The sequence below is a fragment of the Anabrus simplex genome, chromosome 1, assembly GCF_040414725.1.
Source record: "Anabrus simplex isolate iqAnaSimp1 chromosome 1, ASM4041472v1, whole genome shotgun sequence".
Classification (NCBI taxonomy): domain Eukaryota; kingdom Metazoa; phylum Arthropoda; class Insecta; order Orthoptera; family Tettigoniidae; genus Anabrus; species Anabrus simplex.
In genome coordinates, this window is record NC_090265.1 from 1,082,463,482 (window position 1) to 1,082,491,083 (window position 27,602).

General features: G+C 37.7%; 1 protein-coding gene across 4 annotated transcripts in view; it reads right to left on the reverse strand.

Annotated features, from left to right (window-relative positions):
• The window catches only part of put (activin A receptor type 2 punt), a 317,293-nt gene that overhangs the window by 160,525 nt on the left and 129,166 nt on the right, over positions 1-27,602 (reverse strand). For all 4 annotated transcript variants that reach the window (XR_010858587.2, XM_067137221.2, XM_067137220.2 and 1 more), the window contains exon 6: positions 8,532-8,752. Coding sequence is in view for 3 of the 4 variants with exons in the window: in XM_067137221.2 (XP_066993322.1) it covers positions 8,532-8,752 (221 nt within the window). In the remaining variant the exon portion in view is untranslated. The remainder of the gene's footprint in view (positions 1-8,531; positions 8,753-27,602) is intronic.

Here is a 27,602-nt window from a genome sequence, read left to right on the forward strand (position 1 = left end):
GCTTGCTGACTGTTGAACCTGTGGTTTGATGATAACTTGCTGGGTACTTGATGTTTGCGGAATTGATGGTGGGACAGAGGGTACAAAAGTTATGGGAGATATGCGTACACTAGCGGCCTTCTCTGCAAACGAGACAGAGAATTTCGGATGAGCCATTGATTTATACTTCTTCTGTGACTCTGGATAAGAATGTTTATCCAGAGTCTTAATCTCCTGGATCTTTTTCTCCTGTTTAAATGTAGGGCATTCCTTGGACCGAGGGGCGTGCTCCCCAGTGCAGTTAACGCACACTGGTGGTGGTGTGCACTCCGCAGTGGCATGCGCCGATTTTCCACATGCCCCGCATATTGATGATCCCTGGTAGTGTGGTGAGGTGTGGCCAAACCACTGGCAGTTGTAGCATCTCATAGGAGAACGAAAATATGGCTGAACAGTAAGTGTGTACATGGATACCTTAATACGTTCGGGCAGTTTCTCAAGATCGAAAGTTAAGATGAAAGCCCCCGTGTCGTAGAGATTGTCACCGACATGCCTCTTAAGACGTTTAATGCCGGACACACCTCTACGAGCAAGGCTCCGGAAAAGGTCATCATCGGAGGCCTTAATCAAGTTCTTATGAAAGATAAACCCTTGCAGGAGTTAAGGGACTTGTGGCTCTCAATCTTAACTGGCAATGGCCCGAACATTGTGGTTTCCAATAACGTTTTACTCTGCACGAGCATACTAGTCTTAATGGGTACGCTACCATCCCGCAATTTCCCTATTTCATCTACTTCACCAACAAGGCCTTCCATAGCATTGCTTATCAGGAATGGGTTTTCTTGAAGAAAGCTCTGTCCATCGATTCTGGTCGCAACCTCAAATCGTGGCAGACGCTCTTCAGAAACTTCCTTATTAGACAGGTCAACACAACTGAAACGTTTATGTTTCCTAATTGAACAATTAAAGGACGCAGTTTTAAGGCCTGCAGCCTTCGAAGAATCAAAACCAAACTCAAAAACCATGCATGGTTCCACGAGTAACCGGGATATAAAAGGTCGACCTTCGGCAGAGCCCTGACGTACCAGAGGGTGCCTGGTATCTGGAGGTGGGTCGCTAAGAACTACTCTCCCAGTAGCTATAAATCACCTTGCCACGACCCGAAACTTGTGATTGGGGAGGGTCGCTAAGAACTACTCTCCCAGTAGCCATGCATCACCTCACCACGACCCGAAACTTGTGATTGGGGGACGATTGAACCTCCATAGAACTTTACTACCCGAGGCAGAGAGGTTGGCTAGACAGGGAGAGGAATGAAATTTAAGGTGAGAATAGAAGGGTACAAATAGTGAATGAAGAATAAAGAGCACAGACACCTCTCAGGCAATTCGGGGGACACCTTGATAGTGTTGCCCTACACCGAAACCAATCCAGCATGGGATCACCCTGATCTGGCACAGCCCTCGCGATCAACAAGCACACAAGCCCCCACACCGACATCAAGGTTATGATGTCCCTAGAGGGGGTAATAAAGCTCTGGTTCCATCCCCTTTAAATGGTCAAAAATAATTCTAATAAGGAGTGAAACATTTATACACAAGAGTCTGTTCACCAACAGAAAATGTAAAGATTTTAAGTTCATTGCTTTCACTTATAAACAGACTTTTGAACTCTATTTAAAAATTTTAATACACTGATTACAACAGATTTTAAACAAAATTATGGCAAGTATTACAAGTCCTAATACAGTGAAACCTTGATCCATCGCTTTTAGTGGGGGCCCGCAAAAAAAAAACCCTGACAGATCAAGGAAATGATGGATGTGGAAAATACCACATAAATGCACTTAAAACACAATGATAAATATTGTAATAATAAAAGATCTTACATTGTTTACCTTCACGCTTCTTGCAAAATATAGTTACAGTACTTTCTTTTTGAAATGTCCTTAATAGACATTTGTTTTTTTGCCTGATTACGTTTCATATGGAGCAATCCACTTTCAATTTTCCAAATACTATACCTGCCAACTTTTGAAAAGGGCTATCAGTAAAACTCACGCGCGACAAAAAAACTAACAATTTTCGACATGCTCCAGCTTACAAGTAACAACTCTCATTATTATTCCATATTGAAGATGATGCTAGGCATAGAATCTCAAGGATAATTTAATAATGATTGATGATTGATGCTTGTTGTTTAAAGGGGCCTAACATTGAGGTCATCGGCCCCTAATGGTACGAAATGAGACGAAATGAAATGACAAATTAAAAACCCAAAATCCTTCACTGACCACAATTCAAAACGTGAGGACGATGAATGAATGGATGGATATGAATTCAAAAAGATCACTGGAACCGACCCACAGTGCCTCACATGCACAGAAGCTGGTGTAAAACAATAGTATTACTGACCAAAGGACTGCTTCTATAGCACGATACTGAATCGATGATGCTTGTAGTCGAAAGGAGTCCAAAATCCAAGTCATCGGCCCCTCTTATGGTACTTATCGCTAGAAAAGTAGAACCATGGTATTTGTCATGTTGCAGTACTAATCAAGAGTAGCGTAGACTCACGGTATTCCACATATTATGGTACTACTCACAGGTAATGAAATTCGCACATGTATTACAGACCTACTGTGTTTCGCATATTGCGGCGCCATTGACAGGCAACGCAAAGCTATGGTGTTCATCAACTAAGTGTAATAACCACAGGGACTCATACTATCCCGTTGTGTTCCTCATATAGTGGGTACTAATCATAGGCAAGCCAGAACCATGGGTTCTGTCATCCCATGGTGTCACTCATATAGTTCTACTAATCAAAGGTACTGTAAAAGCCATTGCGCTCTCGTCTGCTACTAATCACAAACCTATTTGGTACCTAACATAGTGGTATTACGCGCAAGGCAAAGCGACCCATGGTGTTCCCCGCGTGGTGGTACTGATCGCAAGGAGTTTCATGGTTCTAATATAATCATCCCTTGGTCGCCCCTTTTAGTTGCCACTTACGACAGGCAGGGGATACCGTGGGTGTATTCTTCGTCTGCGTCCCCCACCCACAGGGGGTTGTGTGTTTGGTCCGCGAGACATATTTTATTTCCCTGAAGTCCGCCAGCAAGCCGGTTAGGACTCCCCCTATCCGCCACCTGGGACGCGCCACGTGGGAGTATCACCTCTTCCCCTGCTACACCAGCGTAGTAGGTTCGTGGATAATTTAATAAAACCACCTATTTAATACTATACAATATTCAATACTATAATATACAATAATATACTATTCAATACAATATTTTCCTTGAGAATCTATGCCTATACCCCGGCTTGACGAGAATAATAATACTTCTGGGCTACAAAATACTTCATCCTTTAAACAGGATACTTCAATGAAACCATATCTACTTACATCATAGGCCAATGATTTGTAGATGAACATAACAATCAACAAGAAAACACCATTTAAACAGCAGCAGGCATGGTGAATATTAGTTTGGAGCATACATGACAGGACTTCCTTGATAAATTAAGCAGATATGCGATAACTGAAAAAGGCTTTACACAATAAAACTTGTTCAACATAACACAGGCAAGAAATAATATAATACACCCTGCAAATCACACACTACTTCGACTTTAAAGTCATAGTTGTGGCCTTCTAGCTTCCTGCAAAAAGTCTTGAGAAAATGTTTTGTCATAACACGGACCAGAACTCCTGGTCTTCAAAATAGAAATAGACTCCAGAGATTCATTGGACATGGATGATCTGAACTCTGTTCTATTTTTCGTCACAAGGCTGAAAAACGTTCACATTCTGCATTGCTATGGGGTATGGTGAGAAATTCGGTTATACTTAAGAAGTCCAATCGGCTCCACGAATTCTTGATATTTGTGCCCAACTGGAATCACTTGCAGCATCTTGATTTGCAGCCGAAGTGTCATCTACCTGAAGAGCTGTGAACTGCCTCTGAAGCTCATTCATCACCTCATCTGTAGTTTCATTCTCTTCCTTGCATAACATGATAGGAACTTTTCCAAGAATAAACGAATGGAAGAAAACTGTGCATCTGTGGAAACTTGTTCATGATGTAGTCACAGGCAGTATAAAAGTAGTTTCTCAATGATGAAAAGAAAAGTGATTTATCTGTAGCCTATCCTTGAGATTGTTCACTATGTTTGAAGTCTGAATGCCAATAACTAACTCATCATCACTTAAATAGTTTCTTCCACCACGAGCAATATTAATATCACTCCCACACACCGTGCAAAAGGCAAATTTTTCTCCCTATCGTGATTTTAGTATGCACAGAAAATCAACACAATATGATTCTTTAAATGTCTAGAAGTACTGTTTCTTATTGGATTTATTCATGATAATCTACAATAGGAATATAGCGTATGAAAATGTCCAAGAACAAATGTCTCAATATGTACTGAAAATTGAAATGAACCTGGATCACTGAACGTCATATAAAATTATAACACACCGGGCGAGTTGGCCGTGTGGTTAGGGGCGCACAGCTGTGAACTCGCATCCGGGAGATGGTTCAAATCCCACTGTCGGCAGCCCTGAAGACGGTTTTCCGTGGTTTCCCATTTTTACACCAGACAAATGCTGGGGCTGTACCTTAATTCAGGCCACGGCCGCTTCCTTCCCATTCTTAGGCCTATCCTGTCCCATCGTCTCCATAAGACCTATCTGTGTCGGTGCGACGTAAAGCAAAAAAACAAAATTATAACATAAACACTAAAGGCAGTCAAACACTTCATTAAAACATGTCAAAGCACATAAAGTCTTAAACCGTTAAAAGAACACGATGCCAACCTCGTGAACAAAGAATATGCACATGATATAAAAAGCATACACACACGTGGAACGAATGTAATTCTTCTTTATAATTTAATGGCCTTCGCTAACAGCGGTATACCCAGTCACTGGAACGAATGCAATTAATCCAACGAATACAGGAAACTGCGAAGCACGAAGTTATAACACAAAAACTCGAACACTTCAATAAAATATGTCATAACCTTAAAAGGCCAAAACTTTCGAGGAACGCCAACTTCGTGAACAAAGTACGTCAAAAAATATAGGTTATCACAACAAACGAACGGAGCTGAACAAAGAATTTTCAGAGCGAAGCATGCTGACACCTAAGATTCACACGGAAGAACTGTTATCCCGGCTTTAAATTCAATTCCAATAACGACACAAACATCACACAGTTAAAAATACCAATCATGTCAAAGAATGAGTTATTGACTATCGTGGACTTGCCTTTGACCAAGACTGAGCGTGTTCGACCCACACAAACAAATGATTGTACGGAAGTGGAGCAATTATCGAATGTTAATGTTTCAAATTTCTGTCCACGAAGTTGTAAAATGACACCGTCCATCCGTAAAAATGTAAAATGCTGTAATTTCGGTAAATTTTACGGATAAACTGTAAAAGTTTGCTGGTATGAAATACTGTATGCGCTGATCTTCATTTCTGCTCTCTTTCCAATTACAATTGGCACATGCTTATTGAATCAGACACAGTTACAAGACAAAAAGTCATGCGATGTAATGTATAGCTAGTGTATAGTCAGTAAGACAATTGTAAGAGACCAATTTTAACTGCATTGTAAATGTCTTGGGGTTCGTATCCTTTGAGCAGCACTGATATGTTTTCCAACTACGGTTCCGTACTGTATCTACAGCAACACACTCACCTGCTAGCTTTTTATACACTAGCCCGTGCTGCTCCTTGAAAGCGGGAGATTCATCCGTTGGAACCTGAAAAATTCTTAATGTTCATTCTTTCTGCGACCTTGAGGGCTTTCTCTTGTAAGATGCTGCCATCCACAAGAATGTGTGATGCTAGGGCTTGTTGATACCAGGCAAAGAGTGAAACTTCCTACTAACTGTACATGGATTCTTTCAGTTTTTCTATTTTTTCATGGACAGTCCATGTTTCTTTTATTTGGTGACATATTTTGAGTTTCCTACTCACAATGGAATTTAATGTGAATGGTGTTAAACCAAGTCATTTAGCAATGTCAATCTTCGATAAATCAAAGGCTTTCTTCCAAAGTTCTGCCTTGCTTAAAAGGTAGAGTAGTTTTGAATTATGCAAAATATCCACAAAATACAATAATTCAATAACAACTATACACAATAGATAAAGTACTGTACTGTAAGAACGTAAACTACATCCCCAACATCACTTGCTTTGAATACTGCAGCTTGAAACTCTAAATTTACACTCAACCTTAACTCCTCACTCCAAAGTAAGCTGAAGTTTTCAGAGATTGAACTGCGGCTTAAGGCTGCAAATAAGAATGAACTGAAGATCCGGCTTACTCCGTACACGTTCGGAACTTTAAGCAATAGTATGCCGTTGAGTGAAATTTACAGCAGGCAACGGAACGTCATGCGTGATTCCCCAGAACGCAATACAATATGTATTTGAATCTAAGAATTTCATTTTTTGTCCGTATTGAACTGAGAACGTAAGATAGGAAACTTAAAAGGGTCCACCTTTTCAATACAAATAAATGTTATAAGTTTATTTACAACATATATTTACACTTGGAACTAGTTTCGATGCTGTTTGGCGTCATCTTCAGCCAAAATCTGGGAAATAGGCATAGGCGTAAGCATGTAGACATTTACATTATACAAGATGTTAAATCAGTGTGATTAAATGAGAGACATGAAATAGTGAATTACATTGTCAGTTTAAAAAATGGTCATGAAGGACGAGTCAAAATTGTATAAACATAAGTTAGGGTTCAAAAACACAATCACTTAAAAAACATATAAACCGCAACAAAACCACGCGGAAGTTCGAGATGAAATTGGTATTGGAGATTCAAATTATCTCAGACACTCTTCCATTGAATGTTGCCTGCCGAGAGTGTAGTACAAAACATAGGTTAGATTTTAACAAACACAATCGTCTCAAAATGCACATAACATTTAAAAAATATTTTAGGTTGAGATGAAATTTGGCAGTTAGGGATTGATATCACTTATTCACTAAGCGTCAATTCAAAACCGGCTGTGAAGGGTGAGACAAAATTTCACAGCGTGAGTTTGGACTCGATAAATGCAAAATCTGAAATACATGCAACACATTCGAAACTGTAGGTTCTCAATGGATTTGGCACATAAAGGTCTACGTTCACTCATTCATTGAATGTCACTGTCATGAATGAGTGAACGTAGACCTTTATGTGCCAAATCCATTGAGAACCTACAGTTTCGAATGTGTTGCATGTATTTCAGATTTTGCATTTATCGAGTCCAAACTCACGCTGTGAAATTTTGTCTCACCCTTCACAGCCGGTTTTGAATTGACGCTTAGTGAATAAGTGATATCAATCCCTAACTGCCAAATTTCATCTCAACCTAAAATATTTTTTAAATGTTATGTGCGTTTTAAGACGATTGTGTTTGTTAAAATCTAACCTATGTTTTGTACTACACTCGCAGCAGGCAACATTCAATGGAAGAGTGTCCAAGATAATTTGAATCTCCAATACCAATTTCATCTCGAACTTCCGCGTGGTTTTGTTGCGGTTTATATGTTTTTTAAGTGATTATGTTTTTGAACCCTAACTCATGTTTAAACAATTTTGACTCGTCCTTCATGACCATTTTTTAAACTGACAATGTAATTACAATTTCATGTCTCTCATTTAATCACACTGATTTAACATCTTGTATAATGTAAATGTCTACATGCTTACGCCTTTGCCTATTTCCCAGATTTTGGCTGAAGATGATGCCAAACAGCGTCGAAACTAGCTCCAAGTGTAAATATATGTTGTAAATAAACTTATAACATTTATTTGTATTGAAAAGGTGGACCCTTTTAAGTTTCCTATCTTACATACAATATGTAATGAGTAACTTTTCAATAACCAATAGAAATTCATGCTTGGGTCATGGGATAACTTTGAGTCTGGTTGTTGGCCTACGACTACATCAGGTAGAGAGGAGGGAGACAGAACAGGCGAGTGTGTATATTGATATGACGATCAATCGGAGTCAAAGTTCATCGGGACCAAAATTAATGAACGACAGATCCACGGAAAATGATACATTGCAAAATGAGAAATTAAATTTTTTAACCCATACTGTATTGAATATGTTCTCAGGACTGCAAATTATGAACAACAGATCCCGGAAAACTATAATTCCAGGAATGATCGATCGAGATTTCACTGTACTATGTTTTTAATTGTATTGACAGAGAGAGAAATCTATTTTAGGCATACAAAATAAACAGGAACAATGTAATAAATAAATAAATAAATAGATAGATAGATAGATAGATAGATAGATAGATAAATAAATAAATAAATAAATAAATAAACAAATAAATAAATAAATACATATTAATTTTGGTATATTTGAAGTTTACTATAAATTTGTTATGAGAAAAAATTAGTAGGCTTTCAATTTTCAAATTATGTAGAAAACTGTCATTTGCATTATTTTCTCAGCTGTAGAAGCACTTGCAGAGCCTAAGTTAACAGAATATCCAAGAAGATATTTTACCTTGCCATTGATTCTGCAATACGACACATTTCAGCCCAATTGATGAGGTTTGCCTTGAGAAAATCACACAGTGAACCTTTTTCATGGAATGCTGTGATCAGCCAGAATTCAGCCTGCAAGTTTTCACCTCGTTTCTCAACACCAATGTAGCGAAGAATGTTCTCATGATCCATGTGGGGCAACTTGAAAATCTCGTACTCTGAAATCCATGACTGTTTATCCTATTGAGCAGGAAGAAAAATAAAAGACATTAATGATATTAAAATGAGCATAACAATCATAATACAGATAAGCTGAGAAACAATTTTACCTAATCTTCCTTTTACTTATAAGCCATACAAGGTCGCATTTGTTTTTCAAAAATTCACTCACAGAGCAAAATTTGCTACAGAACCTTGAAAGCCCATACTTAAAAGCAGAAAGCCAAGGTTCTGCTTCCCATATTGGAGAGAGATGCCATATTACTATAATCACTCTAAATATTTATTACTTAACTTTACATTTAACTTGCTTTGAATTTACTATACAAATCTTACATAAACCAGCATATGAAATTGAGTGCATTAGGATACACTTAAGTTTCTCTCGAGTATTCAAATAAAAAATTAAGCACAGGTTTTTACAAACTGTTGTTGGTGGCTATTTCTAAATTAGGTCATACTGATTTACTGTCAGCTCTCGCAATGAACAGTATGAAACATTTCAGTATGAAATAACTTTATGAACAGACAGATGGTGTGGCTAAGTCCACTTTTGCCACTAGTGGCTAATTTCTTTATGGAGTATTTTGAGGAGCAGACTATTGCTTCAGCACACATCAAACCTATGATTTGGTGGAAGTATGTCGATACATTTGTGCTTAGAATGCTTGGTTTCGTTTCATGAATGCACATGAAAAACTGAGGATTTAACTAGCCTACAAGAGCATTCTTCAGCAGATGATTGTATTTCTACAACACATGAATGGACATACCATATAACTGTAATATTTGCCCTCCTAGGTATTTTTGAGAGGGATACTCTAGAAGTCGTTCTAATTGTAATTTAGTTATATAAAATTATTTGATTTGTAGCTTATGGAATACAGATGAAATAGTATTTTTTGAAATTATGCAAAGCAAACTCTCTCTTTCACAGAGACATTGTCTACAGAAGTTCCCCCCTCCATTCAAGTTAGTATAGAGAAAATATCATCAATATAGGAAGTTGTGTTATAATATCACTTAAATTAACATAATAAAATCTATAAAATGTACTGAAATTGGTGTCCACATATCTGACCACTTTCCAGGAAGATAACCTAGATGGATAGTGGCTAAATAATTAGCCACCCAATACTGGGAAAAGTATGATAATGTGCAATCAAAAATAAACTTGTCTGATGAAAATTACACGTATAAAACTCATCTAACATAATATTTTGTATAACAGAGAGAAAAATAGCGATGAGATTACAGACAAAATAAGTGGTGGCTACATACTTTGCCACTAACCTATACAGGGTTAAGTACTGACATTTTTAGTGTAACTGAAGTTTTGCAGTCTGTTGAGCTAATGCAGAGCACAAGACACTACTTATAGATTTATTTTTCAAAGAAACACATTGTTTTGAAAACATTTCATTTTCTTTGGATTCTCTGTACACCTTAGCACTGGTCGTAATGGAGCAAAATTTTTTTTGCTAGTTACTTTACGTCGCACCGACAGATAGGTCTTATGGCGATGATGGGACAGCAAAGGCCTAGGAATGGGAAGGAAGCGACCGTGGCCTTAATTAAGGTACAGCCCTAGCATTTGCCTGGTGTGAAAATGGGAAACTACAGAAAACCATCTTCAGGGCTGCCGACAGTGGGGTTCGAACCCAGTATCTCCCGGATGCAAGCTCACAGCTGCGTGCTCCTAACCGCACGGCCAACTCGCCCGGTAGCAAAAATTTTTGTATGCCTTCATCATAGAACAAAAATGCCTGTGATAAAAGCCATATCTGTACAATTTCTTTGAGAGCAAAATTCTCAAAATGCTTGCCACCAAGGAACTACTTCTGGTGAAGGACTTCTGCATGGAGATGCAGCCATTTTTCCCAACCAAATGACGCAACAAGGTCCTGAACTTGATTGGCTGTGTGTGCTCTAGCATTGTCGTGTAATAAAATGATTCTAAGCATTTTTTTCTAAATCGCACAGTGAAGATTTTGAAGTGTCGCACACAAGCTACTGTTACATTCTGAGGCAATAATTCAATGAGCAAAACACCTTGTCTGTCCCAGAAAACCGTGCACATGGTCTTCCAGGTGGAAACTGTCTGTCTGACTCTTCTTCACTGGTGATGTTGAATGCCTCCACTCCAAGGATTGCTGCTATGATTCAGGAGTGATGTGGGATACCCATGTCTTGTCTCCTATAACAATGTGGTTTAACAAATCATCACCTTCCTCAGCACATCGTGTGAGAAAGGTCAATGCACTAACCATTTGTTCAGCTTGTATTCTTCAGCGAGGTATTTTGGCATCAATCATGCACATAATTTCCAAAATCCTATGCCATCTGTCATGATATGGTACAGAACATAATTTGGACGTTGTGGAAAAAGCAGAGAGAATGACAAAATTGAGCATCATTTGTCCTCACGGACTTTTGCTTCAACTGCATTCACCAAATCATCTGAGGCGACAGATATTCGGCTGCTCCGCAGAAAATTGATGACCCTTACTGAACATTCTGACCCATTTCCTCACCATTCTATCAGTCACTGCACTTTCGCCATACACATCACACACTTGGTGATGAATGTCAGCTGGTTTAATGTTTAGTGGGTTCAAGAAACTAATCATGGACCACATCTCCTAGTCAGCGGGTAGATCTTCAACATTTTAAACACTCGCTACAAGATGGCCACACTGTGTGAATGTCTCCAATGTTGCATATGGCATGTCAACAGATCAAGGAAGCTATTGTGCATGCTTAGCATTGCAATTGCAGTTCTGTAATGGACAGAAAAGGTACTTCGATAATTCCTGATTTTTCTTCTTCTTCTTCTTCTTCTTCTTCTTCTTCTTCTTCAAAATCTGGACCGAAAAGTCGGGGAGCAGGCATTATTTGCATCAAGGTTCGTTGCCCCTGACATATAGAAATCACGAAGTTAGCATTTTTCCACCCGCTCTGTTGGCAACTATAGAACAGAATATAGAATTTCATTTCCACTGCAATAATATATTTGTTCAACTCATGTTTTAATTAGGACATTACTTTCCATATATGCTCAAGTCTAAATTTCATCAAGATTATAAATGTTTTAAAGTGTAAAAGTGTATCTACACTTCGCAGTGATACGAAGAATATCAAAAGACTTCTTCTCTACTACAACAACATTAATGCATATGTGCCCAATTCCATATACCATCAAGATTGTGAATTTCGACTGGTATCTACGTTCTTGAATACTACAAAGAATACTAAAAGACTTCTTCTTCATCTTCTTCTTCTTCTTCTTCTTCTTCTTCTTCTTCTCCTTCTCCTCCTCCTCATATATCCCCACAGCTAAGAGAACAAAAGTGTTTTAAGAAAATTCTAAAAACATTTTTTTCATAGTGTCAAATTTATATGTTTTAAGACCATCTTTAAAACAACTGTGTTTCAAATACGTTGTTCTACACGCGATATGGGTGAAGATGACCTTTAAATAAATTGAAACTACTACTATTAAATGTTTTGAAAAAGTGGATTTAACTCACTTATTTTAAATTGGTTTAATCTAAGTTCAATACGGACCCATAAAATGAAATTCATTTCTCTAGACAACTCTGTTCCTACCACAACGGAGAAGCATGCCACATACACATCCCATCATTTGTGCAGAATTAAAGTAGTGGTACCGTTTGGGCTGGTGCGAGATCTCGTTATAGGTTGTTCACGACTGAAGAATAGCTCCACATTATTGAATAGTTGTCAGCCTTGCATTCAGGAGATAGTGGGTTCGAACTCCACTGTCGGGAGCCTTGGAGGTGGTTTTCCATTTTCATAATAATTGAGATTAAGAGGGTTCCTCCTATTCAATACAAAGACATTTATTAACGTGAATGAATCACATATCGTTCACATGAGGTACTAGTTTCGGCACTAAACTTGTGCCATCATCAGCCAAAAAGTCAAATCGGGCAAACACAATATAACTTTAAAACAACTTTAAATCACACTATAACACCTGCACAGATGAATATGAAATAAAATATGGTACATGATGATATTGCATTTCAGTTTAAAATCCATTTATATGACGATGACTCCGTTGTTGTATACCCGCGGCGGTTTGTCCAGCCTGTATATGTTTTTAGTTTTTTAATCTGTTAAAATTATGCTGCAGAGTTTAACCCAATGAGTGCTACGTCCACCTATAGATTGGCTGACGCGGCCGGTCCACCAGTGCTACGCCCGTCTATAGACGGTGCGCGAGAATTTAAATTTTTTTGAGGTTCCCGGTTCACTTTTGAGTGCGAATTTGATCTCTGACATGTTCTGCCATCTGTTGGGCATTATGTAGAACTAACTGATCAGAGATCATAGCTTCGGGAAGTAACTTACAGAGCTTTTTGTAGACGTCTGTGGAGTTCATCTGTGATGTAAACAAACATGGCGGCACAACAATTTAGTTGCTCTTGCAGTGATGTTATTTCGGATCACAAAATCTTTCAGTTATTAACCACAGCAGAAAGTAATGATGGAGATAATCATTTTAAGGAATTGTTAAGCGATTTTGAAAGTGAGAGTGATAGAGTGCTGAAAATATTGTATGTGAGAGAGAAACAGAGCCTCCTTCTAAATGAAAAAAGAAAAACATGGTGTGTAGAAAAGCTATTTTATCGCTAATTTTGTGGCGGATGGATTACTTTTCTTCACCAGAGTTTCAGATAACTGTGACAGGCCCTGAGAGCCAAGTAGCGTTTGATCACAACCCAAAAATCATTGATTTTTTAGGAACTTTTGTGGCAGTGGAGTTGGGGCAGATAGTTGAACAAATCGGCATCACAAACAACCAGTAGAAAACATTAAACTATCACCATATTCCAGGTTTGGAAAGTATTTTAAAGTATCAACTTATATACTTCTAAGAAGTTAGATGTATTAGTTGCCTGCAAATTTTAGGAAATAATATTATTTTGGGCCCTTTATTTTGTATAAAGATAATGCACGCATGGGCACATAAGTGTAATTTTGTTTTCTCTCAAAATAATATTGAACATAAGTGTAGGATTTTCCATTTGTACTTAGATTTATAAACATTTTAAGCTAATCACCCCATTGATAAGTTAAAAACTGAGGCTTCTACAAATTTTTTTACATACGAATGAAAAAACTCGGCACTGATGTACCAAACAGTCAACTGGTAACTCAGTACTTAAAAGGTTAATGTCATATGAAGTTAACACTGTGTGTGTTCTGTAGTTTGGTTCTGAAAAATAAACATGCATATGATGAACTTGGTTAGATCCAAAGAATTAATTCCCACTTCAATATGGGTTTTGGAACCTGGAGAAGAAATTAAGTCAAATTAGGCAAAAGATAGGAAGGAAAGATTTAAAAAGAAAAGTCTAGAAAAGACAAGAGACGACTAGAAACAAAACTCACCTTGAGCAGCCTGATTGATCGGCCGACGGAGCTGGACTGATGGATGCCATCATGAGGTTAAAAGGCGAGGCGGAGGGGAGGAGAGGGGAGGGGTAGAGGCAGAGCAACTGTCATGGAACTAAGGTGGAGCGGAAGGATGTGGTAGTGGAGGTAAATGATGTGGATATATACTGCGTATGGTTTGAAATATCGAATTGTTTTTAGGCGGTCTGATATTTTTTAACCATTTAATTAAAAGATCGAAAAGAATATTAGATATCTCGGAAATTTCATTTAAATTATAGTTAGGATTGAAATATTGATCGCAATGAATGAAACAATTTTCGACAATGTTCATGATTGGCCCTTTGTTTGCTATTTGAAGTATCTCAAAATCTTGTTCTATTTCAGTGAACTTATGATTGGAGCCGTGAATGTGTTGACGTGCTCTGAATATCTGGTTGTGAAGCTGCGTCCTGTTTGTCCCACGTAAGAGGCACTGCAGTCGATACACTTGAATCTATAGATTCCGGATTTAGAAAATCTGTTAGAGGTGTTGACTGATGTTGAATTATGTATAATTTTTGAAGTCCCATTATTAGTTCTGAAGAAAATTTTTATGTTATGTTTTCAAAAGAGATTGGTGGTTTGATGGACATCGTCATTGAATGCAAAAGTAGATGAAACGGTAGTTTTAGGTTTTCCTTTTGTCAGAGTAGTCTTAGGCCGGTGTCTAAATGATCTGTTGTAACCGTTAAATTTGGCGTTTGCTCTTATAGTGTTGAGTTCGCTATTCGGGTCTTTTTTAGACATAGGTATCGTGAATGCACGATGAACCATGCTATTATACGCTGCACGTTTGTGTGTCTGGGGGTGTATGGAATCTTGATGAATAGTTTGTGTCTGTTTTCTGAAGATTCTATTTGAAAGAGCAGATGGGTTTCTGAGAATAGTTAAATACAGAAAATTAATTACTTTATTATTTTTGGATTCAAGCATAAATTTGATGTGGGGGTCAATGTTGTTTAGTTCTTGCAGGGTAGAGGTCACATTCATGATTTCTTCATCCATTATAACAAATGTGTCGTCAACGTATCTGGCCCACATGAGGATGTTTGGAAAAGTGTTGCTATTTATTTTTGTATATTCCAGAAAATCTAAGTAAATGTCCGCTAGAATTTCTGATGCGGGTGATCCCATGACCAGTACATTTTGTTGATAGATGGTTTCATCAAATTTAAAGAAATTATTGTTGATGACCAGTTTCAGAAGAGAAATAAAATCTAATCATAAGTTCACTGATATAGAACATGATTTTGAGATACTTCAAATAGCAAACAAAGGGCCAATCATGAACATTGTTGAAAATTGTTTCATTCATTGCGATCAATATTTCAACCCTAACTGTAATTTAAATGAAATTTCCGAGAAATCTAATATTCGTTTTGATCTTTTAATTGAAGGGTTAAAAAATATCAGACCGCCTAAAAACAATTCAATATTTCAAACCATACGCAGTATATATCCACATCATTTACCCCCACTACCACATCCTTCCGCTCCACCTTAGCTCCACGACAGTTGCTCCACCTATACCCCTCCCCTTTCCTCCCCTACACCGCGCCTCTTAACAACATGATCGCATCCATCAGTCCAGTTCCGTCCACTGATCAATCAGGCTGCTCAAGGTGAGTTTGTTTCTAGTTGTCTCTCATCTTTTCTAGACTTTTCTTTTTAGTCCTTCCTTCCTATCTTTTGCCTAATTTGACTTTTAATTTCTTCTCCAGGTTCCAAAACCATATGGAAGTGGGAATTAATTCTTTGGATCTAACCAAGTTCATAATATGCATGTTTATTTTTCAGAACCAAACTACAGATCACACATAGTGTTAAATTCATATGACAAACTCTACAGCATAATTTTAACAGATTAAAAAACTAAAAACATATACAGGCTGGACAAACCGCCATGGGTATACAACAACGGAGTCATCATCATTTAAATGGATTTTAAACTGAAATGCAATATCATCATGTACCATATTTTATTTCATATTCATCTGTGCAGGTGTTATAGTGTGTTTTAAAGTTGTTTTAAAGTTATATTGTGTTTGCCTGATTTGACTTCTTGGCTGCTGATGGCACAAGTTTAGTGCCGAAACTAGTACCTCATATTAAAATTATAAAATCCTTTTAATAACAACCACCTACTCAATAAATTATATATTATATATGTCCTCAATACGGTTCTATTATGAGATTAATTAATTAATTAATTAATTACATGTAACTAGTACCTCATGTGAACGATATGTGATTCATTCACATTAAATGTCTTTGTATTGAATAGGAGGAAACCTCTTAATTTCAATTACTGTAATCCCACTTCAATATGGATCATGAAATTTCTAAATATCATTGAAATTGCCTACCAGGCAAAGAGAAAAGCCTATCAATATATAGGTTTAAAAATTAGTCACCAAATTGGGCAAAGATATTAGCTTCTTGAAACAATGCATTTTACACAACTTAACACCAAACTTTCTGAAAGGAACTATTCAAAAAAATCGTTCTGCACCACATTCTGTCCGAGCTCAACTAAAAAAGCGAACAAAATTTGGTTGAAAAACTTTGTTTTTTATATAAGAAAAATCGTTTTTAAACAATAAATTTTACAAGACTCACCTTGAAGCAGCCGATCTACTTCCTGGCATTCAATGGAATTTATTTCTAAATCAGATTAATAACAAACTGTTTGACATACTCTCACAAAAACAGCTTACGTTAGAGAAGAAATTAGCTGCATTAAAAATGAACAGAACTGCATCAAAAACTCAGCCCAAAGAGACCAGTTTGCACAAAAACTTAATCGAGAATTTCCATCCTCCTGCAGTCAATGTTTCGAACTTAATTCTTTTTTGCTATTTGCTTTACGTCGCACCGACACAGATAGGTCTTATGGCGACGATGGAATAGGAAAGGCCTAGGAATTGGAAGGAAGCGGCCGTGCCCTTAATTAAGGTACAGCCCCAGCATTTGCCTGGTGTGAAAATGGGAAACCACGGAAAACCATCTTCAGGGCTGCCGACAGTGGGGCTTAAACCCACTATCTCCCGATTACTGGATACTGGCCACACTTAAGCGACTGCAGCTATCGAGCTCGGTCGAACGTAATTTTAACCACGGAAGAAACAACCATTTTAGCGAAAGGCCCAAAGCATAATTGGCCCAATATGAACAAAACAAACAGTCACTAACTTGATTATTGAGTCGGAAGATACAATCAATAAAATGCCGCTAGAAGATCAGGATGAAGTTAGATTTGAAGTAAAAAAAAAAAAAAAAAAACTAGATACGATGTTCAGTTCTAATAACGTAAATAAAAGAAACCCCCCTATCAATTCTAATGTCAATAGTTTTACCTCCGAACATAACCAAATCGCGGAACTAAAAAAAAATTAAAAATAACGATCTAATTATCACAAAAGTGGATAAAGGAAATACTACACTTATCATGGACAAAACTAATTACATATCTAAAACCAAAGAATTTTTTAACAAGAGCACATTTACAATAATCAATAGAGATCCTACACAGAAAATACAGCGACAATTAAAAGAATCATTAAAGAATATCCTTTCTTTTTACAGATCAAGAAAAATCTAAACTATTAAATGTGAACCCAGGTTTACCCACAGTTAAAGCCAAGGCCGCACTAGATAGACAGGCCGCAAGGCTCGGACCGTGACATTGCAAGAGTGGCTGGCGTTCAGCATGGCAGTATACGGCCCGCTCTCACTGTCTTCATGTTATTGTTCATTTATTGAACCTTAACAATATAATTGAACACCCCTTCATTTGTGGCTTTATTTAGGCTTGTACACTTCACAAGTTTTATGCGGGGAGAAAACTGGCGGGGCAGTTTACGTACATTTCTTTACGTAAAATTAAGCCGACATCTGTCATTTGTAACGGAACATGGTTTCACGTAAAAGATTACAATGCATAATACGTATAAGAATAGTTTTAATGTTACTAGGCAAATGCATGATGGCAATTCACAACAATAGTCTGGAACATTTCTTAGAAAATAAGCTTCAAATTATAACTTACCAAACAATTCAGAGGTTTCAGTTTATACATTTTTATTTTCTTGATGATTTCTTCTCCTTAGCCATGAGTTTGTCTACGGTAACTTTTCTATTGTCATTCAATAATATATAACAAAAGATGTATATACATTTGTCAACGAAATGTTTCAAACTACTTCTATAATTACTGCATGTTTTAAACATGACCTTTTTGTTTCCAGAACATTGTTGACAAGCGAAATCAGAATGTTTCTCTGAGAATCCTCATGTAGAAACACTAGTATACAGGTTTACATTTTGTGGCTCTAAAGGAGTTGGGTACAACACTTTTTGGTTCAAGGCAGGAGCAAGCCAAGGCCGCACTAGACAGACTCAGACATTTTTTGTCTGACTCAGGGTTGTCAGTCAGGGTAAGTTGTCAGCTTGATTGAGCCAGTTATTTCTTACACTTTTAAATAAATGAACAGTATGAAACATTTATTTATTTTTTGTGTTGCATCAAATGGGTTTTGAAAAGTGGTTTTGTAAATTGCTTTGGCACAGCTTTTCAAACATTTTCCTACTAACACTGTTATTATCAGAAATTATGCATGCTGCCTTATAACCTATAGGCCTAACTGTTAATACTTTAAAGACTTGCAAAGTTAGTTCTTCTAAGAAATGTCACGTTAGGTTCTTACCTGAAACAAATCACAAACGTCTTATTTTTTTTAAAGACTGGATGACAAGATAAAAAGTTTGTGCAGTTGTAGCTAATGTAGTGTTATTTTCTCCACTTTTACTACTAAAAGCAACTCCCTCTACCTTTCTTCTACCGGGCAAATTGTGGTTGAGAGAAGGGGTGGGTAATAGAGAAGTATTTCCAGAAGGGTACACAGTCTATCGTAGAGACCGAGGAGATAAAAAAGGGGTGTGTGTGTGTGTTTATTCTGGTGAAGGAAACTTATTGTTCGCATGAATGGTTTACCGATGAAAGGGATGAAATATTAGGGATAAAATTAGTTTGTGATAATATGAAGGAGGTGGGAATTATAGGAACACTAGCTGACGTACCTGTCCTTTGCTACGGGATTCTCAGAAAGACTGACTTGGTGGTTTTCCTAACTGAATTCAACACAGGTCATTACAAAAACGTCAGTAGGAATGTAGCGATTGAAAGCAATGTTATCATATAAAATACTTGATCAAATGAAAAACTGCACAGTTTCTCACTTTCAACGAACAGTACTACGGTGCCAATCTAAGAGTCCAAAGTTCCAGAGCTGGAATAACCAGGTCGCAGACTGCCGTGAACACTCCTCTGTCATTATTCTGTTAAATATGCGCACTACTCATTCCAATCAAAGCCTCAGAGTAGGGATTGAATAGCTCGAATACTATAATGAACCAGTGTGTTACGTACCAGATATATCAGAAAATGTATGAACCAGAGGAATGGCATGCTAAAGAAGAAATTTATCTTACTCCCCAGCTACTTCCCGCCAATGTACAGGCAGGCCATTACAGTTGGTACGACCAGGCAAGTTGTCCGTGTGGTTAGGGGCGCGCAGCTGTGAGCTTGCATCCGGGAGATAGAGGATTCGAAACTGCCGGCAACCCTGAAGATGGTATTCCGTGGTTTCCCATTTTCACACCAGTCACACCGGGCTGTACCTTAAAGCCAAGGCCGCTTCCTTCACACCACTATTCATTTCCTATCCCATCGTTGCCATAAGACCTACCTGTGTCGGTGCGACGTCAAGCAAATTAAGAAAACCTCGGTACACTGCAGTAATCCTATCTATCGGGGATGAGAGGAAACAGAAGACAAAAAGCACATCACAACAAACAATGGTCAATGTAATGTTATTGTTGATAAAGTTTATGAGCTTTCTATATTGCAGGCCTTCACATTAGTTTTCTTTCGACTCTGTGATATTAGGGTGTCTTACAAAATTATTGATATCGTAGACTGTAGTTCCTTATTCTCAGTCTTTACATACCGATTTTCACTAAATTCTGTTTACCCATTTTCTCGTGACTCGGCGCTGATATGGACTTAGTAACAAAAATCCAAATTCATGAATATCTCTGATTATATGTGGTACGGTAACAATGTATAAGACATAAGTGATCGGAAATTTAATAACTTCTTACATAACTACTACTAACTTACGATATAACTAAAGTTATGTTAGTTATGTAGTATTTATCGATATGACCACTAATAACATAAATAATTTATTTGAGAATTAAATTTCAGACCTTCCCCTAAACTACCATTTCACTCAGCGTGATTAAAATAATTTATAGCCTAGATTGTAGTGGTTCATCACCCGACTTTACATTCCGATTTTTATTAAATTCTCTTCGGCCATTTTCTCGTGATGCATGAACACACACACATACATACAGACAGACAGACAGACAGGCAGAAATTACGGAAAAGTAAAAAATGCATTTTCTTGTTACTGCGGTCATGACCGACACAGAAATACCATTCTTTCCAAATTCTGAGCAAGGTACAGATAAAACTCTTATTTTATATATATAGATAGATTATACATTTCAGGCCTTCCCCTAAACTACCATTTCACTCAGTGCGAATAACATTATTGATAGCCTAGATTATAGCGACATATTCCCCGACTTTGCATACCAATTTTCGTGAAGATACGACCTCTAATAAAATAAATATTTGACAATTAAATTTTAGGACTTCCCCTAAACTACCATTTTTCTCAGCGTGTATAGCCTATATTGTAGCGACTTATTTCCCATCTTTGTCTAGTGATTTTCATTAGGACACGACCACTAATAACAAATATTTGAGAATTAAATTTCAGGCCTTCCCCTAAACTACCATTTCACTCAGCGTGATTAAAATAATTTATAGCCTAGATTGTAGTGGTTCATCACCCGACTTTACATTCCGATTTTTATTAAATTCTCTTCAGCCATTTTCTCGTGATGCGTGTACATACATACATACATACATACATACATACATACATACAGACAGACAGACAGACAGACAGACAGACAGAAATTACGGAAAAGTAAAAAATGCATTTTCTTGTTACTGTGGTCATGACCGATACAGAAATACCATTCTTTTCAAATTCTAAGCAATGTACAGACAAAACTCTTATTTTATTATAGGAACATACAGGCCTGGAAGAGAGGAGACACGGAAATATTTGAGAAACTAATATATTATACTCATATAAACAATAATAATGATATGGTAATAATTGGGGGAGATCTAAATTTGCCTGAAGTTGAATGGAATGGAGCTGCAAGTGAAGCCCATGAACAGAAACTGGCAAATAAGTTAATTTGGGAGGGAGGATTTACACAAGTAGTACAAGAACCGACTCGTCTCAATAACTTACTAGATGTATTCTTGGTTAAATCATGGGAAATATATATATATATAAAATAAGAGTTTTGTCTGTACATTGCTCAGAATTTGAAAAGAATGGTATTTCTGTATCGGTCATGACCACAGTAACAAGAAAATGCATTTTTTACTTTTCCGTAATTTCTGTCTGTCTGTCTGTACATGCATCAATAGAAAACGGCTGAAGAGAATTTAATGAAAATCGGTATTAATGCCGGGCGATGAACCACTACAAGCTCGGCTATAAATTATTTTATTCACGCTGAGTGAAATGGTAGTTTAGGGGAAGGCCTGAAATGTAATCCTCAAATAAGTTACTTATGTTATTAGTGGTCGTATCGATAAATCTATATATATAAAATAAGAGTTTTGTCTGTACATTACTCAGAATTTGAAAAGAATGGTATTTCTGTGTCGGTTATGTCCACAGTGACGAAATGTATTTTTTTTACTTTTTTCTAATTTCTGTCCGTCTGTCTGTCTGTCTGTTTGTCTGTATGTACACGCATCACGATAAAACGGCTGAAGAGAATTTAATGAAAATCGGTATGTAATGACGGGTGATGAACCACTGCACTCTAGGCTAGAAATTATTTTATTCACGCTGAGTGGAATGGTAGTTTAGGGGAAGGTCTGAAATGTAATTCTCAAATAAGTTATTTATGTTATTAGTGGTCGTATCGATAAATACTACATAACTAACATAACTTTAGTTATGTCGTAAGTTAGTAGTAGTTATGTAAGAACTTATTAAATTTCCGATCACTTATGTCTTATACATTGTTACCGTACCGCATATAATCAGAGATATTCATGAATTTGGATTTTTGTTTAAGTCCATATCAGCGCCGAGTCACGAGAAAATGGGTAAACAGAATTTAGTGAAAATCGGTATGTAAAGACTGAGAATAAGGAACTACAGTCTACGATATCAATAATTTTGTAAGACACCCTAATATCACAGAGTCGAAAGAAAACTAATGTGAAGGCCTGCAATATAGAAAGCTCATAAACTTTATCAACAATAACACTACATTGACCACTGTTTTTGTGATGTGCTTTTTGTCTTCTCTTTCCTCTCATCCCCGATAGATAGGATTACTGCAGCGAACCGAGGTTTTTTAAAATTTGCTTGACGTCGCACCGACACAGGTAGGTCTTATGACGACGATGGGATAGGAAATGAATAGTGGTGTGAAGGAAGTGGCCTTGGCTTTAAGGTACAGCCTGGTGTGACTGGTGTGAAAATGGGAAACCACGGAATACCATTTTTTTTCTTAACGTCGCACCGACACAGATATGTCTTATGCGACGATGGGATAGGAAAGGTCTAGGAAGTGGAAGGAAGCGGCCGTGGCTTTAATTAAGGTACAGTCCCGGCATTTGCCTGGTGTGAAAATGGGAAACCACGGAGAACCATCGTCAGGGCTGCCGACATTGGGGCTCGAACCCACCATCTCCCGAATACCATCTTCAGGGTTGCCGGCAGTGGGGTTCGAATCCACTATCTCCCGGATGATAGCTCACAGCTGCGCGCCCCTACCACACGGCCAACTCGCTTGGTCGTACCGAGTGTAACAGCCTGCCTGTATATTGGTGGGAAGTAGCTGGGGTGTAAGATAACTTTCTTCTTTAGCATGCCATTCCTCTGGTTCATACATTTTCTGATATATCTGGTACGAAACACACTGGTTTATCATAGTATTCGAGCTATACAATCCCTACTCTGAGCCACTGATTGGAATGAGTAGTGTGCATATTTAACGGAATAATGACAGAGGAGTGTTCACGGCAGTCTGCGACCTGGTTATTCCAGCTCTGGAACTTTGGACTCTTAGATCGGCACTGTAGTACTGTTCGTTGAAAGTGAGAAAGTGTGCGGTTTTTCATTTGATCGAGTATTTTATATCATAACATTGCTTTCAATCGCTACATTCCTACTGACGTTTTTGTAATGACCTATGTTGAATTCAGTTAGGAAAATCACCAAGTCAGTCTTTTTGAGAATTCCGTAGCGAAGCACGGGTACATCAGCTAGTTGTTGATAAAACTGAGGTAATTGAAGGAATAGGAGACCATAAAGCTGTAATAATGGATGTAGGACTCGTACCAAAAAGGCTCAATTAGAGGGTTACACAAGATAAGAAATTGTACAAAAAAACTAAGGTTGATGAATTTGGGACTTACCTTAAATCACAATTCAGTTGTTGGATAAGTGAAGGGAATAATGTGGATACACTTTGGGCTAAATTTAAAGGAATCATTTGGGAAGGAGAGAAGAGATTTGTACCTGTTAAGAAGGGTAAATTGACCTCAGACCCTGTTTATTATACAAGGGAAATAAGAAAATTAAAAAGAAAATGTAGAATAGTAAACAGGAAAATCAAAGAGGGTAGGGAGAGTAGAGAAACTAGAAAACAGCTAATGAGGAAACTGAATACAGTGAAAAAGGAAGCAAAAGAGAATTATATGAATGGCATACTTCAAGAGGGTAATGACCACAAAGGGAAATGGAAAAAGCTGTATTCATATATCAGGAATCAACAAGGAAAAGGAATCCAAATTCCTACAATGGTGGGAGAAGGGGCTGAACACTATTTAACAGATACTGAAAAAGCAAACCTATTTAGTAGGGAATTCAGAGAATCAGTAGATGATTGTCAGGAGTTGGAAACCGAAATAGAAGATAGAAAGGGAGAGAGACAGAGGGGAAACAAGAAGCTTCTCATTCACAAATGAAGATATTTTCAGAGAAATCCAACTGCTTCAGCAAGGAAAAGCAGCAGGAAGTGAGGAGGGAGGTATTAAAGACAATGGGGTGGTACATAGTGCTTTATTTAAAATTTCTCTTTGACTATGTCAGAAATAATAGTGTAATACCAAAGGAATGGAAGGAATCTATAATAATACCAATTTATAAAGGAACTCTGAAAAGTGGTGGCTAAAGGGGCTCTGGATAAGATGCAGCAGGTCATTATGCTACTTAGGTTCCAGAATGGGTTAAAAAGAAAAAAGAAAAAAAAAAGTAAATAAATAAAAGAGTTTGGCAGTATGCTTCTGCATTGATAGGGGGTTCCTCGTTGCATGAAGTCGACCAACAAAACACCATGCCTATCCCAAAACACCGACGCCATGATTTTGCGCTGGGGCAGAGTCTGTTTGGCCTTCACCTTTACAGGCAAGTGTGTGTGTCTCCATTCCATGCTCTGTTCCTTCGATTCGGGCGTGATATGCGAAACCCACGTTTCGTCTCCAGTTACGATCTGACTCAAGAAGCCGTCACCTTCTTCGTCATAACGAGTCAATAACTTCATCGCACACTCAAATCTTTGGTTTTTGTGGTCCTCTGTTAGGAGTTTCGGGACCCAACGGGAGCACAGTTTCCTAAATTTTAGGTGTTCAGAAACAATGTTGTAAAGCACTGATCTCGACACGTCAGGAAATTCATTTGAGAGACCTGTTATTGTGAAGCACCTGTTCTCATGAATCTTCGCTTCAACTGAAGTCACCAAATCATCCGTAATCAAAGAAGGGTGACCGGAGCGGTCCTCATCATGGACGCTGTCATGGCCACCTTTGAATTGTCGTACCCACTTACGCACTTTGCTTTCACTCATAACAGTATCACCGTAAACTTCACAATTCCGTCGATGAATTTCTGCAGCAGACAGGTTCCTTGCTGACAAAAACCGTATCACTGACCGAACCTCACACGCGGCGGGCAAGTTGATAGTCTTAAACATTTTGAAAGCACTGAACAGAACCGTACAGGTTAGCTACAGAGCTGAAACTGAGCACAGTTGTTCCCGAGGCATGCCGGTACACGATGCACGCGCTCGTTGCGATGTGTGCGCGAACTACTAGTGTCTACAACAAAACGGACCTTATTTAAAAAACATGCTTCGTATTTAGACACCGACCATCAAATCACCAATCTCTTTTGAAAACATAACATAAAAATTTTCTTCAGAACTAATAATAGGACTTGAAAAATTATACATAATTCAACACATCTAACAGATTTTCTAAATCTGGAATCTATAGATTCAAGTGTATCGACTGCAGCGCCTCTTATGTGGAACAAACAGGACGCAGCTTCACAACCAGATATTCAGAGCACGTCAACACATTCATGACTCTAATCATAAGTTCACTGATATAAAACATGACTTTGAGACACAAATAGAAAACAAAGGGCCAATCATGAACATTGTCGAAATCTGTTTCATTCATTGCGATCAATATTTCAACCCTATAATTTAAATGAAATTTCCGAGAAATCTAATATTCTTTTCGATCTTGTAATTAAATGGTTAAAAAATATTAGACCGCCTAAAAACAATTCAATATTTCAAACCATACGCAGTATATATCCACATCATTTACCCCCACTACCACATCCTTCCGCTCCGCCTTAGCTCCATGACAGTTGCTCCGCCTCTACCCCTCCCCTCTCCTCCCCTCTGCCGCGCCTCTTAACCTCATGATCGCATCCATTAATCCAGCTCCGTCCGCCGATCAATCAGGCTGCTCAAGGTGAGTTTGTTTCTAGTCGTCTCTCGTCTTTTCTAGACTTTTCTTTTTATTCTTTCCTTCCTATCTTTTGCCTAATTTGACTTAATTTCTTCTCCAGGTTCCAAAACCCATATTGAAGTGGGAATTAATTCTTTGGATCTAACCAAGTTCATCATATGCATGTTTATTTTTCAGAACCCAACTACAGAACACAGTGTTAACTTCATACGACATTAAACTCTGCAGCATAATTTTAACAGATTAAAAAACTAAAAACATATACAAGCTGGACAAACCGCCATGGGTATACAACAACGGAGTCATCGTCATTTAAATGGATTTTAAACTGAAATGCAATATCATCATTTACCATATTTTATTTCATATTCATCTGTGCAGGTGTTATAGTGTGTTTTAAAGTTGTTTTAAAGTTATATTGTGTTTGCCCGATTTGACTTCTTGGCTGATGATGGCACAAGTTTAGTGCCGAAACTAGTACCTCATGTGAACGATATGTGATTCATTCACGTTAATAAATGTCTTTGTATTGAATAGGAGAAGCCCTCTTAATTTCAATTATTGTAATCCCACTTCAATACGGATCATGAAATTTCTAAATATCAATTTCCATTTTCATACCAGCCAAACGCTGGGGCTGAACCTTAATCAAGGCCATGGTTGTTTCCTTCACCACTGGTAGCCCTTTCCTACCCCTTCGTTGCTATAAGACCTATCTGAGTCAGTGAGATGTAGAGAGGGGAGGAAAAAAAAAAAACCGCACATTATTGAAGGGGCAGAGTAAATTGGTAATCATGTTGCAGGAAGAAAGTACCATGAGGACAAGAGCTGTGATACGTTCCATGACTCGAGAAAAAAAGCTAGTCTTGAGCAGACAAACAGTAACCGCTAGGCACTTCGCGAAAAAAAAAAAAAAAAAAAAAAAAAGCAGTTTCCAGAAATCAAAAACAGGATATGTGACTATAACGAGACAATGTGTATGTGCAGCAATGAATAAAATGTGTCAGTTGAAAGCTAAATTACAGGGTGTAAGGTTAACTGTGGATGTCTCATGCGTGCTTTTGAAATAAATATTCAGTTTTTTAAGAAAACAAACATTGTGCAACATCTCCCAGCCAATTATGAAGAAAAGATAGTGAATTTCTGCCAAATTGTTTCGAGTTTGCACCAGAAAATTTTGTATGTAGTCTCGTAAATTGGTAATGCACACCAGATATCAGTATATTTTGAAATGCCGCAGGAGTACAGGCTACTAATAAACCTTCTTCTTCTGCTTTTCCACACCCTTGCATTGTCACAAGTGCGAACTGTGTCGTACATGTGGATTTGGCTCTGTTTTATGGCAAGATACCTTTCCTGAAGCCAACTCTATGTAGAGGGCTGTATTCACTACTGCGTATTTTTGTGGTGGTTAGTTATATGATGTATTGTGTAGTATGAAGATGAGAGTTTGGGACAAACACA